Source organism: Camelina sativa, chromosome 17 (assembly GCF_030686135.1).
Source record: "Camelina sativa cultivar CO46 ecotype springtype chromosome 17, ASM3068613v1".
Taxonomy (NCBI): Eukaryota; Viridiplantae; Streptophyta; class Magnoliopsida; order Brassicales; family Brassicaceae; genus Camelina; species Camelina sativa.
The window spans coordinates 8,467,168-8,481,460 of NC_141896.1; the positions used below are offsets into that span (position 1 = coordinate 8,467,168).

The following is a 14,293-nucleotide window of genomic DNA, read 5'->3' on the forward strand; positions in this document are numbered from 1 at the left end:
CATAGATCCAAATTGTTGGAAACAGTCATCACTCTCATTTAATCATATTATCCTCTCCATTATTATAACCAAACCTAAACCATAGATCCAAACTCATATCTGAAGACTGAACTAAGCTTAAATAAACAGCTTAACTTAAACTCTTTTTCTGTTAAACTAGTTTTGCTTAAATCTTAATTTAAAACTGTTTTAATATGCATTAGACCGAACCGAAGTGATTGGATTTGATCGATGTGTAGTTTAGTTTTACCCAATAGGCCTTTTTTAAGGATGACTAAAAAAAAGGAATTGGCCTTTTAGGCCCATTATAATGACGTTTATTGAGAGAAGAGATGCCCAATAAAGAAAACGGCAAGCACTTTCCTTCTGAATACCAAAAACGACGTGAGTTGCAAAGTTTTGTGCGAAGAGTAATTTTTACAATCAAAAGCTCCCTCCTCCTCTGCTGAGTCTCTGTCTGACACTGATCATCTTCTTCCTCTCGATTTCTTCAGCTTTCGACTACACTGAGAACAGATCCTTGAAATTTCGGATATCAATTGTGACTGTGGAAACCCTATGATGTGATTTTTATCTGTGGAGGAGAGAGAGAGAGAGAACAATGGGAAAGCCATCGACGAGTGTGTGGGCGACATTGCAGAAGAAGAGATGGGCACTGATGATTCTGTTGGTTTTATCTGTATCAACCGTAGGAATGATTCTCGTGAGATCTACCTTCGATTCTTGCACTGTTAGTGGAAAGAGATGCGGCGGATTAGTTGTCGACGATAAGATCCGATCGGTTTCTCGATCGATGAATCCTCCTCTCGGTTTCATGAAATCGAAGCTCGTTTTGCTTGTTTCTCACGAACTCTCGCTCTCAGGTGATGTTTCGGTTCGTTTCTATTGGATTCTCCAGTGAGTTATAGTTCTCTCTTAGCTAAAGTTGAAGTGATGATTTATATAGGTGGACCTTTACTATTAATGGAACTGGCGTTTTTGTTGAGAGGAGTTGATTGTGAAGTTGTTTGGATCACTAATCAGAAACCAGTTGAAGCTGATGAAGTTATCAAGGTTTTAGAACACAAGATGTTGGATCGAGGAGTCCAGGTTCATATTTTTTTAGCTAACCTCCATAGTTTATTTCGTTGATTCTTATCATAATTGTTACTGATCATTGTTTTTGAATCATTCAGGTCGTATCAGCAAAGAGTCAGAAAGCTATAGATATAGCACTTAAGTCTGATTTGGTTGTTTTGAATACTGCTGTTGCTGGGAAATGGCTTGATGCAGTTCTCAAGGACAATGTTCCTAAAGTTCTTCCTAAAATCCTCTGGTGGATTCATGAGATGAGAGGTCACTATTTCAAACCAGATTTAGTCAAGCACCTTCCTTTTGTTGCTGGCGCTATGATTGATTCGCATGCGACTGCTGAGTACTGGAAGAACAGAACTCATGATCGCTTAGGGTCTGTTGTTTTTCCTATATTTGCACTTTTTGTTATGCTTTTTACAGCCAATATTGTAGAGTCTTGGCACATTTTAGTTTTGCAGTTATAGAAAGAAGCTTAACAGTGTGTATTCTTTTAACTGTTGACTGTTGTAACACAGGATTAAAATGCCTAAAACTTATGTCGTGCACCTAGGAAATAGCAAGGAATTGATGGAAGTAGCTGAAGATAGTTTCGCCAAGAAAGTTCTCCGTGAACAAGTTCGAGAATCTCTTGGACTGCGGAACGAAGACATCCTATTTGGCATTATTAATAGTAAGTCATCTCTTACCTTCTTTCTCTTCCTTAGTTCAAGAATCATAAACTCAAAAATTTCCTTTTGACTGGTGCTTCTCTTGTGGCAGGTGTGTCTAGAGGAAAGGGCCAAGATCTATTCCTCCGAGCCTTCCATGAAAGTCTTAAATTAATCAAAGAGAATAAGAAACTTCAGGTACCAACAATGCATGCAGTGGTTGTAGGAAGCGACATGAGCGCACAGATTAAATTCGAGACAGAGCTACGCAACTTTGTCCAAGAGAAGAAACTTCAGAAGGTTGTCCATTTTGTCAACAAAACAATGAAAGTAGCACCATATTTAGCAGCCATTGATGTTCTTGTCCAAAACTCCCAAGCTAGAGGAGAATGCTTCGGGAGAATAACAATCGAAGCCATGGCTTTTAAGCTTCCTGTCCTCGGTACTGCAGCAGGAGGGACAATGGAGATTGTGGTGAACAGAACAACCGGTCTATTACACCACGCTGGTAAAGAAGGCGTTTTACCTCTTGCCACAAACATTGTGAAGCTGGCGACGAACATGGAGATGAGGAGGACAATGGGGAAGAAAGGGTATGATAGGGTAAAAGAGATGTTCTTGGAACATCATATGTCTCATCGAATAGCTTCTGTACTCAGAGAAGTGTTGCAACATGCGAAAATTCACTCGCGAACAACAAATTCAGATCATTAAACATAAAGTTTATATTACAGTACACTCTGTTCTTGTTTCCATAGATTTTTCGTAGTTATTCTGTTTATAGAAACAAGTATTATTAACTGGAAAGGAAATTCAAAGCATCAAAAGAAGCATGTTTATGATTTTATAACTCTTGATTGATAAACTGTAAGCGCTGGTGGAAGACGCTAGATGAGTTTTTGTTCTGCGCAGAGAAGATTATCAGAAGAGCTTGAAACAGCTAGCCCTGCTAACGTACGACGACTTATTGCCGAGCCAATGCTGCATATGAACTCCGATGGCGTCCAAGTTACAGCCACACCTTCCATGGAACCCCAACACCTTTCCGTGTGTTGTAGTCGAAGTGAAAAACGTCCCGCATTCTTCACCGTATGGACCATACTTCCCACGGCTTGTGAAGAAACTCAGTGACTTGACAACATTTGATCTGTCTGAATTGTTCAGTGGTCCGTAAAACCCTGAAATGCAGGTGAGCGTCTCATTTGGATACTCAAGTTTAATCTGCAACACAGATTTGAGAGCATTAGAAACGGTTGTGATGCATCAAATACAAAAATATGAGAGAAGAGTAAACTGCTGTTTACCCTGTGTGTGGCGACTCCATTGTTACCACCATGTTTAGTAGACCACACAGATTGTCCATTTCTATCGTACTCGATTTGTATTGAAGAGATAGCATCATTTCCTCTCGTGACAAATATCTGCTTGATCCCTGAATATACTCCATCGTCCCACGATTGACCTCCGTCGCCTCCCCATGGTCCAGGCCCGCTCGGTGTTGGTTCTTTGACGACTCCACGCTCAACCTGTGAAAATGATTTCAAACCCACCAAGTATCCTGCTATTAGGGTCTTACAATCCATATAAACCGAACCAAACAGGTCTTAATAGAATTTGTTTTACTGGCTGCTATCTTAGAAACCGAAAACTTGAAAAACCAAGAAATACCATGGTGATGGGATCTACAAGTTACCTCTTCGCCATGGCCGTTTGCTGCAAGGACAAGCTTATTAGCCCACGGGGAATTTTCGATTTCCGCAGTGCCAGAGTTTTTAAAAGGAACAATTGCATGCTGAGGAGATGATGGCTTAAGGGAACTTATTTTGCATTCCATAACATGAACACCAATGGCATCAAGAAACAAACCCTCTCTTCCAAGGAATCCAACAACTTTACCCTCGTCGATTTTATGTGTAAAAGTTGGTCCATGTTCTTCTCCAAAAGGTCCATGCTTGCCTTTGTTAGTGCGGAAGGTCAGTGACTTTATCACATTAGGTCCCAGATATACCAACGGTCCATATGTTCCCGTTACATGTGTTAAAACCTCTGATGGGTAATCAAATACAATCTGCAAATTATACATTCAGTCCAAAAAAATGTTGAGAGAGACTAAGATAGTATGAAATGTCATTTAGCTTAAAGCCTAGAAAAATTTTACACACCTTATCATGTCTGAATCCTCCCGTGCCACCATGCTTGCTTCCCCACACAGCCTGTCCTTTAAAATCATAACAGACCTTCATCGACACAACCCCGACACTGCGTGACAAATTGATTTGTCTAATACCGGTATAAGTCCCATCGTCAAACATGATACCACCAGTCCCACCCCATGGTCCATATGTTTTCGCACCACCTACTACTTTTGACTGCGGCTTCTCAGTATCTGTCACCAACTGATAAAAAACAAATTCCATTTATTTATTCTGTTAAGAAACCAGTAAACAATCGGATAAAACCTGGATGCTTTTTTCAATGTATAACATAAAAATGCCTTGAAAATCACCTTTTGTTTGGGGATCTCAGCACCTGCATGATCTCGGGATTCATTAGAAGGCAAATTTGGATTTTTCTGTCTGAGGGCAACAACTATATCGAAGTTTTGCCCTACACTTCCTTGTATCACTGAGTACTCATGTTTCTTATCACCATGAGTAATATTTTGATGCGAGTGCAAAACAATTTTCGACGGAGGATGATTCTCTTTAGGAATTGGTTGAATGTGAACACCAATAGCATCTATATACCAACCAGCCTTCCCATGGAACCCAATAATCTTCGACCCTGACTTTGGCAATGCAAAGAATGTACCTGACTCACAACCAAACGGACCATATTTTCTGTGGTTACTCTCAAGAATAAGCGATCGGACACATGTATTTCCCCAGGCATCAAAGCTACCGTAGGTTCCATTAACTGAAATCAGATACTCATGTGGGTAATCAAGTTTGACCTACACATCAAGAGAAGGGTGATTAATTTCTGAAAAGCTAAGAAAATATTTATAGTATCAAGAGTCTTTAATCATACATTATCAGTCTTCTTGCCTCCCTTTCCTCCCTTTCCTCCACGTTTTTCGGACCAAACCGAGCAACCATTTTTTTCATACTCAACTTGTATAGAGTCTATACTAGAACCATGGCCTATAATTATTTGCCTTACCGTGGTGTACATGCCATCATCCCAGGCATGACCACTTTGGCCTCCCCATGGGCCAACTGATGCAGGCTTGCATTCAACACTCTGCAGTAAACAAGTTCAAGTTAATCTCATATAACCATAACTGCAATATCAGCCTATTATATGTAGTGGAATTTCATCCTCAGATTATATAGAGAAACTAAAGAATGAGGCTAAACAAAAGATGATGCCAAATACCATCCTCAGATTAAGATGAACTCTAAAGACTCGAAGCAAGAGTAAGAAGTTCGAGTGAAGAGATAGCTGACTACTGATACACATAGCTTAGACATTTGGTGGGAATTTATATCTGATGAAAAGGTTACGTTAGTGGTTGGGGATATTTTGGAAGATATCAGATGACGTTGCAGAATACGGACAATCAATTCATTCTGATTTCCACTATCAAGGGAAGTCAAGGAAGGACAAACGAATCATATTCTCCAAAGAATCACATTCTCCAAAGAATCATGTTCTTCAAAGAATCATATTTCCCAAGATAACAAAATACCCACTACTGAAATCATATTCTGGAATCATTCAAGTTCCCAAGCAGGTGCACATATTATTCAAAAAAAGATATGATTTCAAGGTACTATTGGAGTCTAGGAGCTCTCAAACTTTAACTAATTTTACTCACCCCCATGCTGCTAACAAATTAATCTCTTACTAACTGAAGAAAATATGAGAATGATATAGTACGTGATTATGTGGTTAAAATGACTGCTCAAATTATGTGAAGTCGTACCTTAGTGGTTGGTTAATCACTCTACCAATAATCTTTACAGGAACAATCTCCATTCTTAAAGTGGTGTAAGCACTTTGTGTCGTCCAACAATATGTCACAACCATATCTCTTAGAGACGTACTTTGCAGTATTATGGCAATCTCGGCACATCCTAAGATTTTTCACTATCCTTATCGTCGTCTCAGGTGCACGCGATGAGGAAATGAGACCAAACGCCATGGCAAATTTTTCGCTGTGGATTCCACAACTTGCTTCCCTTCCTTCTTCCTCAATCAAAAGTTCTCCATTATATTGGTCACTTCTGTTATCCAGCCTGCACATTTTTTCCACCGAGGGATACAGCACATCAGTACAGAATTCCGACTGATCACCTGTAGTGAATGTGTGAACTAAATTTCTGACTTCAATCCAGCTCCGCCCAAGAGGTTTCTTCAGCAAGTTATCTCTCCTCGGCTTCTTTCCTTCTAGTGATCTCCCAAGTTTTGCACCTAATGCATAGATCTGCGAAACCATATTTTCAGTGACAGGATTTTCAGGTTCCAAGGAGAATAAGTTCTCTGCTGCATGGATTGCCATGTCGATATCACCATGAATCCTGCAGCCAGTTAAGAAACTTTCCCAGATGGGTGCCTCTGATTGAACATTCATCTCCTCGATAAACTGCAGAGCTTCTTCAAGTCTGTTGGATCGACCGTACAAAGATACCATAGCAGAACAATGTTCCAGAGCAGGAATAATATGGTAATCATTCGCAATACTGTAGAAGACTTTCTTCCCTTCATCTATATTTCCCATTAAACCATGCGCAAGGATAATACTCGAAAGAGTTCCCCTATTTGGCTTGATCCCAAGTGTCTTCATTTGATTGAAAAGATCAAGAGCTGGACCATAGCTACCATGTAAAACATAACCTCCAATCAGCGAGTTCCAAGTTATGATGTCTTTCGTTTCCATACCGTTGAAGATGGTTCTTGAGTATCCTATATCCCCTGACTTAGCATAAGTGTCTGTTAAAGCGTTTTTAACAGCATGAATAGCATCTAGATTTCTCCGCAATACACAACCATGTATCTCTCTTACCATTTTGTTTCCAAGAAGATTAGCACAAGCAGGTAAGAGGCTTAGAACTGTGACTGAATTTGGCATGAAGCGGGAAAACTGCATTTTCCGAAAAAGTTCCAAGGCCTCCTCCTTTTTTCCGTTTTGTATGTAACCCGCAATAATTAGATTCCATGTTGCAGTATTCCGCTGAACTTTTCCATCTTTTTCCATCCTCTGAAATAGGTCCATAGCCTCACCCTCGTCTCCATTCTTAATATATCCTGAGATCATCGTGTTCCATGTGATAATATTTGGTCTTACATTTGCATCTTGCATCCTTATAAACAGTTCATAAGCCTTGCCACAATAGCCTGCTTGGCAATACCCTGTTATCATCGAGTTCCAAGTATATACATCCTTATTCTTTACCGAATCAAAAACTTTTCTTGCATCTTCCAGTTCTCCACACTTCGAATACATATCAACCAGAGAATTTCCCACAAGCACGTCATCGATAAAACCCATCTTCACAGCAACAGAGTGAACTTCTGAGCCCAGGTTTAGAACTTTTAAACATGAACAAGCAGACACAGCACTCATAATAGTGACTCCATTAGGTACTACACCAGCTAAAAACATCTTCCTAAACATATCAAGTGCCTGAAACCTCATCCCATTATGAATCAATCCCGAAATCATAGCTGTCCAAGTGAACACGTCAGCGGTTAAACCAAACCTCTCCATCTTCTGCATCAAATCCATTGCAGCATCACATTTCCCTAGCTGGTTATAACCCCCAATCAATATGTTCCAAGTAACTAACCCTGGCGCAATTCCTTCTCTTTCCATCTCTTCTACCAATCCTACAGCTTCTTCATGTTTACCGTTTTGGCAGTAAGCTAACAGTACTGAGTTCCAAGCAACCACATCTCTCTCCTTCATGCGTCTAAAAAACTTTGTACCGGAATCCAAGTCACCACATTTCGCATACAGAGCTAAAATCGAGTTGCTAACACGAAGACACGAACTCATCCCGAGTTTTATAACCACCGAATGAATCAACTTCCCAGTCTCAGCATCTCCACAATTCGCACATCCCTGTAATATCTTGGGGAACAAGAAATCATCAGGCAAAACTCCATCTTCCATCATCAAACGAAAGAGCTTAGAGACCTCTCTCCAACGATTCTCCCTCGAGTAAGCACCAATCATGGCAGACCATGTGTAAAGGTTTCTCTCACGCATTGAATCAAACACCTTACGGGCATCAACAAGGCACCCGCATTTAGCATACATGCTCAACAGCTTCGTCTCTACAAAGACGTCAGGTTCAGGAAACATACCGAAACGAGCATGAAGGATACGACCCAAATGGATAGAACCAGAATCAATGCACGATTCCAACAAGTTGAGGTAAGTGCTTCGCTTTACCTTGGACCCTTGTTGAAACAACGAGTCGAGAGCTTTCTCAGCTTCGAGGAGGCTCCCGTTTCTACAGAGGTAATCCAACTGCTCGTCGGGGATGATGATATTGGGTTCTTTCTTCTTGATGAAAGATAGATTTTTCTTACGGGATTTTGGATGAACGTCTGGCGAATTCTCAACTTTGGGTGGAATCTGATGATAATTCAAACAAGTTTTGGGAAATGATGATGGTACGAAGAGCTTCTCCATTTTTCAACGAATGCTGACTGCTATTAACTTGAATAGCTCTAAAGTCTTCTCCTTTATCTCTGTTTGCGCCTTTGAATCTCCAACAAAACCAACAGATTACAGAGTAATCAGCTCAGCGAAGAAGATAAGGAAGAAGAAGAACCTCGGTAAATGGTGTTCCTTTGGCAAAAAAAAATATGAAACGTTTAGAGATAAGGATTTCACTGCCAATCAAAACGTGACACGTGGCATATTACTGTTCACACGGTCACACCACAAATCTTCATCTCAAAATTTCAAATACCAATCAAAGTTTACAGAATTCACAAAAGATCATTTCTGTAGTTTTGAAAATTTGACAGAAGTTGTGGTATGTGGTGTCAAGAGATAACATAAGCAAAGACCAAAGGGAAAGCCAAAGACCAAATAAATAAAACATGGTGCAGACTTAAACAGTCAGAGATTAACTAACTTCATATGTCCCATCTACAATATCCTCACTGCGATTAGCGAAACTTAAGATAACAAGGTGAACCTTTAATGTTATAATTATTGTGCCTCAAAATGATTTAAGCAGTGGCAACACCAGTATGCTTCACAATAGTAGCTAGAAGTTCTTCCTTCCTGGCACCAACGATCTTATCCACAACCTCGCCGGCTTTCATGAACACAAAGGTTGGCATTGCCTCCACTCCAAACTCTTGAGCAACACTCTAGTTAAACAAAGAGCACAAGTATATATATATCAGTGTATGTGTATATGTACAAAGTGAAGCATAATTTTAGAGCCTAAGAATGGGGAAATTTGCAAAAGTGTGTTTGTTTGAGTTGTTTCACCTGAAGTTCATCAACATCCACCTTGAAGAAGATCGCACTTGACATGAACTTCTTAGCCAAATCGGTGAAAATTGGAGCAATCATACGGCATGGTGGACACCATGAAGCAGTGAAATCTATCACAATCTGAAAAACAATTGTCAATTATAATACCATCAGAAGACTAAAGCAATCAACAGTTAAATTTCAACATAAGGATGACACTGATCTGCGATAACGACACAAAGAAGACAACAAAAGCAGGAGATCATATAGATGAATCAACGAAAGCAATCAAATAGTTAACACATACAAGTCAGTGAAGAACGAAGACACTCCAAACAGAGAAAGATACTTCACCCATTAAAACGATGATTTTTTCAACTAACGTTTTGGTTCCAGTTCCACCACAACATTACAGATCTGTGTTGCGATCTCCTTCAAACAATCACGTTTAAGCGAAATCAAAAACCCCTAATATTGTCTTTGAGACCACTAAAAACTAATCGCACGCATGGACGAAAACCCTAATTCCCAAATCAAAAAATAGAAGGAAAGAAAAAAAAAAGTAGGGGGGGGGGGAGAATCTCGTAACCAGCTTGTTGGATTCTTTGGCTTTGTCGAGCTGCACTGTCCATACATCGTTCGCGTGACAACCGATCACTTGTCCCTCTTCTGCCGCCATTTCTTCTAAATCTGAGAATTAGGGAAAAACCAAAATCACCGATCACACCTTTTTTTTTTTTTTTCTTTCTTCCGTCTGTTCCGTTCCGTTCCTCTTTTGTGAAGTTGGTACGTACATATGTTAATGAGCAAGAGACATTGACAGTATTACCCCTGCATACGAATTGGCATCCAGCTGGACCGTACCGGTGGCTCGCTTACGGCTCATGCATGTTGTACTAACCAAAGTACCAAACTGCCCCGCAAAACAAACAAAAGGCTCCATCTCATTGGTCCCTGGTGTCTCAAGTTCGAAACTCACTCCTAAACTCTTATTTATATTTTCTTCGAACCAAGAAAAATAAAAAAAATTCCCAAAACAAATTTATAGCCACACGAATGACAAAAAAATATCTGATGAAATATTATTTTCTCTTAACAGATAAGATTTTAATTTAAAACCTTAATCAATTTCGCCGTTCACTTTGTAAAGCTTCACCCTCTTCATCTCCTAACCTTCACTCTCTATAATGGCGCTTCCAAGCACAGTCTCATCTCCTTCCTTCAAATCAACACCACCTTATCTCTCCTCCTTCACACATAAACCTCTACATCTCCCAGCTACTTACCGAAGCATAAACAATCGAAGCTGTAATAAGCTCAGCAGCTCCTTCAGATGCTCATCCTCTTCCTTCTCCGAGAAGCACCACAACGCGAACCCACCCAAATCAGATGACCTCGTCGAGCTCCCTCTCTTCCCACTCCCCCTCGTTCTCTTCCCTGGAGCAACAATCCCTCTCCAGATCTTCGAGTTCCGTTACCGAGTCATGATGCAAACGCTTCTCCAATCCGATCTCAGATTCGGCGTCGTTTACTCCGACGCCGTATCAGGCTCCGCAGCTGGAATCGGATGCGTCGGAGAGATCGTGAAACACGAGCGTCTCGTCGACGATCGATTCTTCCTAATCTGCAAAGGCCAGGAACGGTTCCGCGTCACGGATCTCGTCCGTACGAAACCTTACCTCGTCGCGAAAGTGACGTGGCTTGAAGATCGACCGTCCGGTGAGGAGAATCTTGACGAGTTGGCGAACGAGGTTGAGGTTCTGATGAAGGAAGTGATTCGGTTGTCGAATAGATTGAATGGGAAACCAGATAAGGAATCTCAGGACCTGAGGAAGAATCAGTTCCCGACTCCGTTCTCATTCTTCGTTGGAAGCACGTTTGAAGGAGCTCCGATGGAGCAGCAAGCGTTGCTTGAGCTTGAGGATACGGCGGCTAGGTTAAAGAGAGAGAGGGAGACGCTTAGGAATACACTCAATTACTTGACCGCTGCTTCTGCTGTCAAAGATGTCTTCCCATCGCAGCCATAGTTGGTGGTACCTAGAAAATTTCTGGTCTCTCTTTCTTTAATGTTTTTTAAGTTATTGGATTTGCATTATATTTGATCAATGTGTAAAGTTTCAGAAACTTAGGTACTAGATATGGTGGACATGTTTCATAGGATCGTGATAAAAGAGTAGTTCTAGTGATGCAAGTAAGTATGGTTCTTAATATCAAATCCTTGCTTCTTGAGTTGGTACTTTTATTGAAATCTTATATTAATCCGAAGTTTGCTTAATCAGAGCTTCAATGCTTCAATTGCCTCTATGATCATAGGAATCATTTAGTTGGATTGATTTAGAGTAGGGTTTTTCTCTATGATAAAAGAATAGTCTACTGATGCAAGTAAGGTTTCTTGATACCAAATCATTGCTTCTTGAGTTGGTCTGTTCATTGAAAAGCCTGTAAGAATGCTAGTATATAAGAAGTTTGCTTGATGGATGACAGTTTCAATTTCAAATCCCTATTGCGGTTTAGTACTACCTTATCACTTTTATACCATGATGAACCGGGTAATTCAAAATACATGTCTAGAACTGATATAGATGTGTAATCCATGAAGGTTAGTAATAGTTGCGTTGCCTTTTGTGAATTTATCTACAAATAATAGATTATGCCTACTGAAGCTATGCCTCTGGACAAACTTTGGCTGCTTAAGTTTCTTGGTCAAGACATGCTTACCTGTTTAGTATTATTAAGATATGTTATTTGAAAGGGTTCAGTGTATTTGCGTATGGGTCATATAGTTTCTGATCATCGATATTTAAAATATTTATAGTGGGTTTAGCGTCGTGGAAACAGTGTGGGGACGTTTCTAAAATTCAAACGAGGCGGTTTGTGTTTAAAGTAAGATGTGTCAAATTAGAAGCACCAAGGGAATTGCCTTTCTTTGTTAACTAACCCCACTTAGCCTCTTATTTTGTTAAATCCAGACTTTTAGAGTTCATTTGGTTGAACAATGATCAATGTTTGCATGGAACAAGATTGAATCTGAGTTCAAAATTTGATTAGCTACAGTTTGATTCTAAATTCATTCTAGCATGCACCTTTCGAATTGATCATATCATAATCATATATTGAAATCCTTACATCAAGTATAATATTGTAAATCAAGTCATAAGGAGACACGCGCATTTAAGAGATTATTCATATTGCAAGTAGCGAGCTGCCAAATTGGGCACCGTGTTTGTTCAAAATTTCCTAAACGTAAGATGTTGGATAATCCAGTCATCTTCTTAACAAACAAGTCAAAATAAAATTTCACTATACCATTTCTAAATAAACTTACAAAATCATAAAATCCAAACCGGAATATTCGTTGACAGAAAACAAAACAAAAATCCTGAATATTCCAGTCATTTTGTCTTTGTAACGACTTAAGACAAGAATAATTTACTTGTGAGTGTAAATTACACACTCTTTTTGTATGATGAAACGACGCGGAACAAGTTGAAACAACGACGCGTAGACATTAGTTCACTTGATTGACCATTAGCTCCATTTACGCCGCCAAGGTAGACTTTTCTTGCCCATATATATAAATAAACCCTTTCTCTTTCCCTTCTATCACAACTCAAAATATCCCAACGAAACTGAGTCGCCGCCGACATACATTGAAACTCAAATCACTTGAAAATCTCCGACAATCAGTTCAGTTCCAAATCCATGGCTCAGAATCAACAACCAATTTTTCAGACCAAGCCACCAGGTAATAATAATATTTATCCCGATCTGTGTCGTTTCTTGAATCTCCTCTTCTTTACAAAACAATTTGATTCTAATTTCCTGTTTTGGTCTCTTTTTTGCAGAACACTTTGTACAGATACCAATCAACATCGAGCGTGATTCTTCAACCGCACGCATGAACGAGAACCACACCGGCAACTCGAACCGGAAACCAAACCACTGGCCAACGATCACCATCTCGATCATCTTCGTTATACTCGGTCAATCCATAGCAAGACTCCTCGAGAACTTCTACTACGACAAAATCAACCGAAGCGAATACGACGAAAACCGTCAAAACGACGGCGTTTGGACTCAGTCTCTTCTCCAAACCGTTGGTTTCCCTCTCCTTCTCATCCCTTTCTTCATCTTCATCACCAAGAACAAACGCAACCATCACCAACAGCCTCCGATCACTTCCGATTCAATCCACTTAAAATCCTTAGCCGTGATCTACTTCTGCATCGGAATTGTCATGTCGGTTCAAGGAAGACTCTCAGCCATGGGAAAGCTTGAGATCCCATTTGGTGTTTTCACTCTGATCTACACAACACAGCTCTTCTTCACTCCCATCTTCGCAGCTTTCATCAACAAAATCAAATTCAACCGATGGGTTGTTATCTCAGTGATCTTAGCTATCGTCACCGGAGCACTTACTCTGTCCGCTTCATTCGGCGGCGAGCCAGATGAAGCAGAGGAGAATTACGCTAAAGGCTCATGGGCTGCTCTGTTCGCCGGAATCTGCTTCTCTCTCCTTCTCTGTAACATCCAAAACGTCTTCGATAATTACATCTTCAAACGAACCGAATCGACCAATAAAAAACCAAGCTTTGCCTCTGTTTTCGAAGTCATCATCTTCTCTTCCCTCGTCGCTACGCTCATCTCCGTCGTGGGTCTGCTTATCGCCGGCGAGCAACACGATTTGAAGAGGGAGATGAATGGGTTCTCGAAAGGTAAAGGCTCGTACGTGATGGCTATGGTTGGTCAAGCTGTTGCGTGGCAGATCTATTGGGTAGGGATCGTGGGACTTGTCTACTCTGTCTCGAGCGTGTTGTCGAATGTGATCAGTGTCATTACGTGGCCGATCGTGTCGGTTCTTGTGGTGATCTTCTTCAACTTCATGGATGATGAGTTCGATGCTTTCAAAGGTGTTGCCTTGGTTACTGCCGTCTTGAGCGCCGTCGCTTATTTCATTAGGCTTCACAAAGAGAATCGTATGGCAAATTAAGTATATATATTTTCAGTCCTGTGGGTATTTTAATTTGTTTATTTGTGTGTAAAGAGAGTGGAAGTGTGTGTGTAGCTTCGGTTTTACTTTTTAGATGTAATAATTTTACAATGGAATGAACAAATTTATATATACGGT

General features: G+C 40.3%; 4 protein-coding genes and 1 pseudogene across 5 annotated transcripts; 2 read left to right on the forward strand and 3 right to left on the reverse strand.

The window, feature by feature from the left end:
* The first annotated feature begins 290 nt into the window (after positions 1-290).
* On the forward strand, positions 291-2,548 carry LOC104756318 (uncharacterized). Its single transcript, XM_010478895.3, has 5 exons — positions 291-863; positions 947-1,089; positions 1,176-1,447; positions 1,590-1,744; positions 1,834-2,548. The coding sequence occupies exons 1-5, from the start codon at positions 602-604 to the stop codon at positions 2,433-2,435; spliced, it is 1,434 nt and encodes a 477-aa protein (XP_010477197.1). The 5' UTR covers positions 291-601; the 3' UTR covers positions 2,436-2,548.
* Positions 2,404-5,263, reverse strand: LOC104756317 (jacalin-related lectin 3). The gene is made up of 7 exons (XM_010478892.2): positions 5,100-5,263; positions 4,752-4,964; positions 4,228-4,674; positions 3,884-4,117; positions 3,415-3,789; positions 3,026-3,247; positions 2,404-2,942 (listed from the first exon to the last, which is right to left on the reverse strand). The coding sequence occupies exons 1-7, from the start codon at positions 5,181-5,183 to the stop codon at positions 2,643-2,645; spliced, it is 1,875 nt and encodes a 624-aa protein (XP_010477194.1). The 5' UTR covers positions 5,184-5,263; the 3' UTR covers positions 2,404-2,642.
* On the reverse strand, positions 4,794-8,364 carry LOC147923417 (pentatricopeptide repeat-containing protein At1g19720 pseudogene; annotated as a pseudogene). Its single transcript, XR_015587049.1, has 2 exons — positions 5,650-8,364; positions 4,794-4,964 (listed from the first exon to the last, which is right to left on the reverse strand). The product of XR_015587049.1 is annotated as a pentatricopeptide repeat-containing protein At1g19720 pseudogene (transcript).
* A 391-nt stretch (positions 8,365-8,755) lies between these two features.
* On the reverse strand, positions 8,756-10,018 carry LOC104756316 (thioredoxin H4). Its single transcript, XM_087495789.1, has 3 exons — positions 9,755-10,018; positions 9,181-9,306; positions 8,756-9,056 (listed from the first exon to the last, which is right to left on the reverse strand). The coding sequence occupies exons 1-3, from the start codon at positions 9,842-9,844 to the stop codon at positions 8,913-8,915; spliced, it is 360 nt and encodes a 119-aa protein (XP_087351915.1). The 5' UTR covers positions 9,845-10,018; the 3' UTR covers positions 8,756-8,912.
* A 291-nt stretch (positions 10,019-10,309) lies between these two features.
* Positions 10,310-14,287, forward strand: LOC104756321 (purine permease 14). The gene is made up of 2 exons (XM_087495788.1): positions 10,310-12,910; positions 13,011-14,287. Exons 1-2 carry the CDS (start codon positions 12,868-12,870, stop codon positions 14,153-14,155), a joined length of 1,188 nt encoding a protein of 395 aa, XP_087351914.1. The 5' UTR covers positions 10,310-12,867; the 3' UTR covers positions 14,156-14,287.
* Positions 14,288-14,293: the final 6 nt, after the last annotated feature.

Coding starts and splice junctions, on each gene's coding strand:
- LOC104756318 (XM_010478895.3), top strand. CDS start 602: ATGGGAAAGCCATCGACGAGTGTGTGGGCGACATTGCAGAAGAAGAGA. Junction 864..946: donor TCACGAACTCTCGCTCTCAG/GTGATGTTTCGG, acceptor TGATTTATATAG/GTGGACCTTTACTATTAATG. Junction 1,090..1,175: donor TGTTGGATCGAGGAGTCCAG/GTTCATATTTTT, acceptor TGAATCATTCAG/GTCGTATCAGCAAAGAGTCA.
- LOC104756317 (XM_010478892.2), bottom strand. CDS start 5,183: ATGTGTATCAGTAGTCAGCTATCTCTTCACTCGAACTTCTTACTCTTG. Junction 4,675..4,751: donor GAGGCAAGAAGACTGATAAT/GTATGATTAAAG, acceptor CTTGATGTGTAG/GTCAAACTTGATTACCCACA. Junction 4,118..4,227: donor CTGAGATCCCCAAACAAAAG/GTGATTTTCAAG, acceptor GTTTTTTATCAG/TTGGTGACAGATACTGAGAA.
- LOC104756316 (XM_087495789.1), bottom strand. CDS start 9,844: ATGGCGGCAGAAGAGGGACAAGTGATCGGTTGTCACGCGAACGATGTA. Junction 9,307..9,754: donor CCAAAGAATCCAACAAGCTG/GTTACGAGATTC, acceptor ATTGTTTTTCAG/ATTGTGATAGATTTCACTGC. Junction 9,057..9,180: donor TGGATGTTGATGAACTTCAG/GTGAAACAACTC, acceptor TTGTTTAACTAG/AGTGTTGCTCAAGAGTTTGG.
- LOC104756321 (XM_087495788.1), top strand. CDS start 12,868: ATGGCTCAGAATCAACAACCAATTTTTCAGACCAAGCCACCAG. Junction 12,911..13,010: donor TTTTCAGACCAAGCCACCAG/GTAATAATAATA, acceptor TCTTTTTTGCAG/AACACTTTGTACAGATACCA.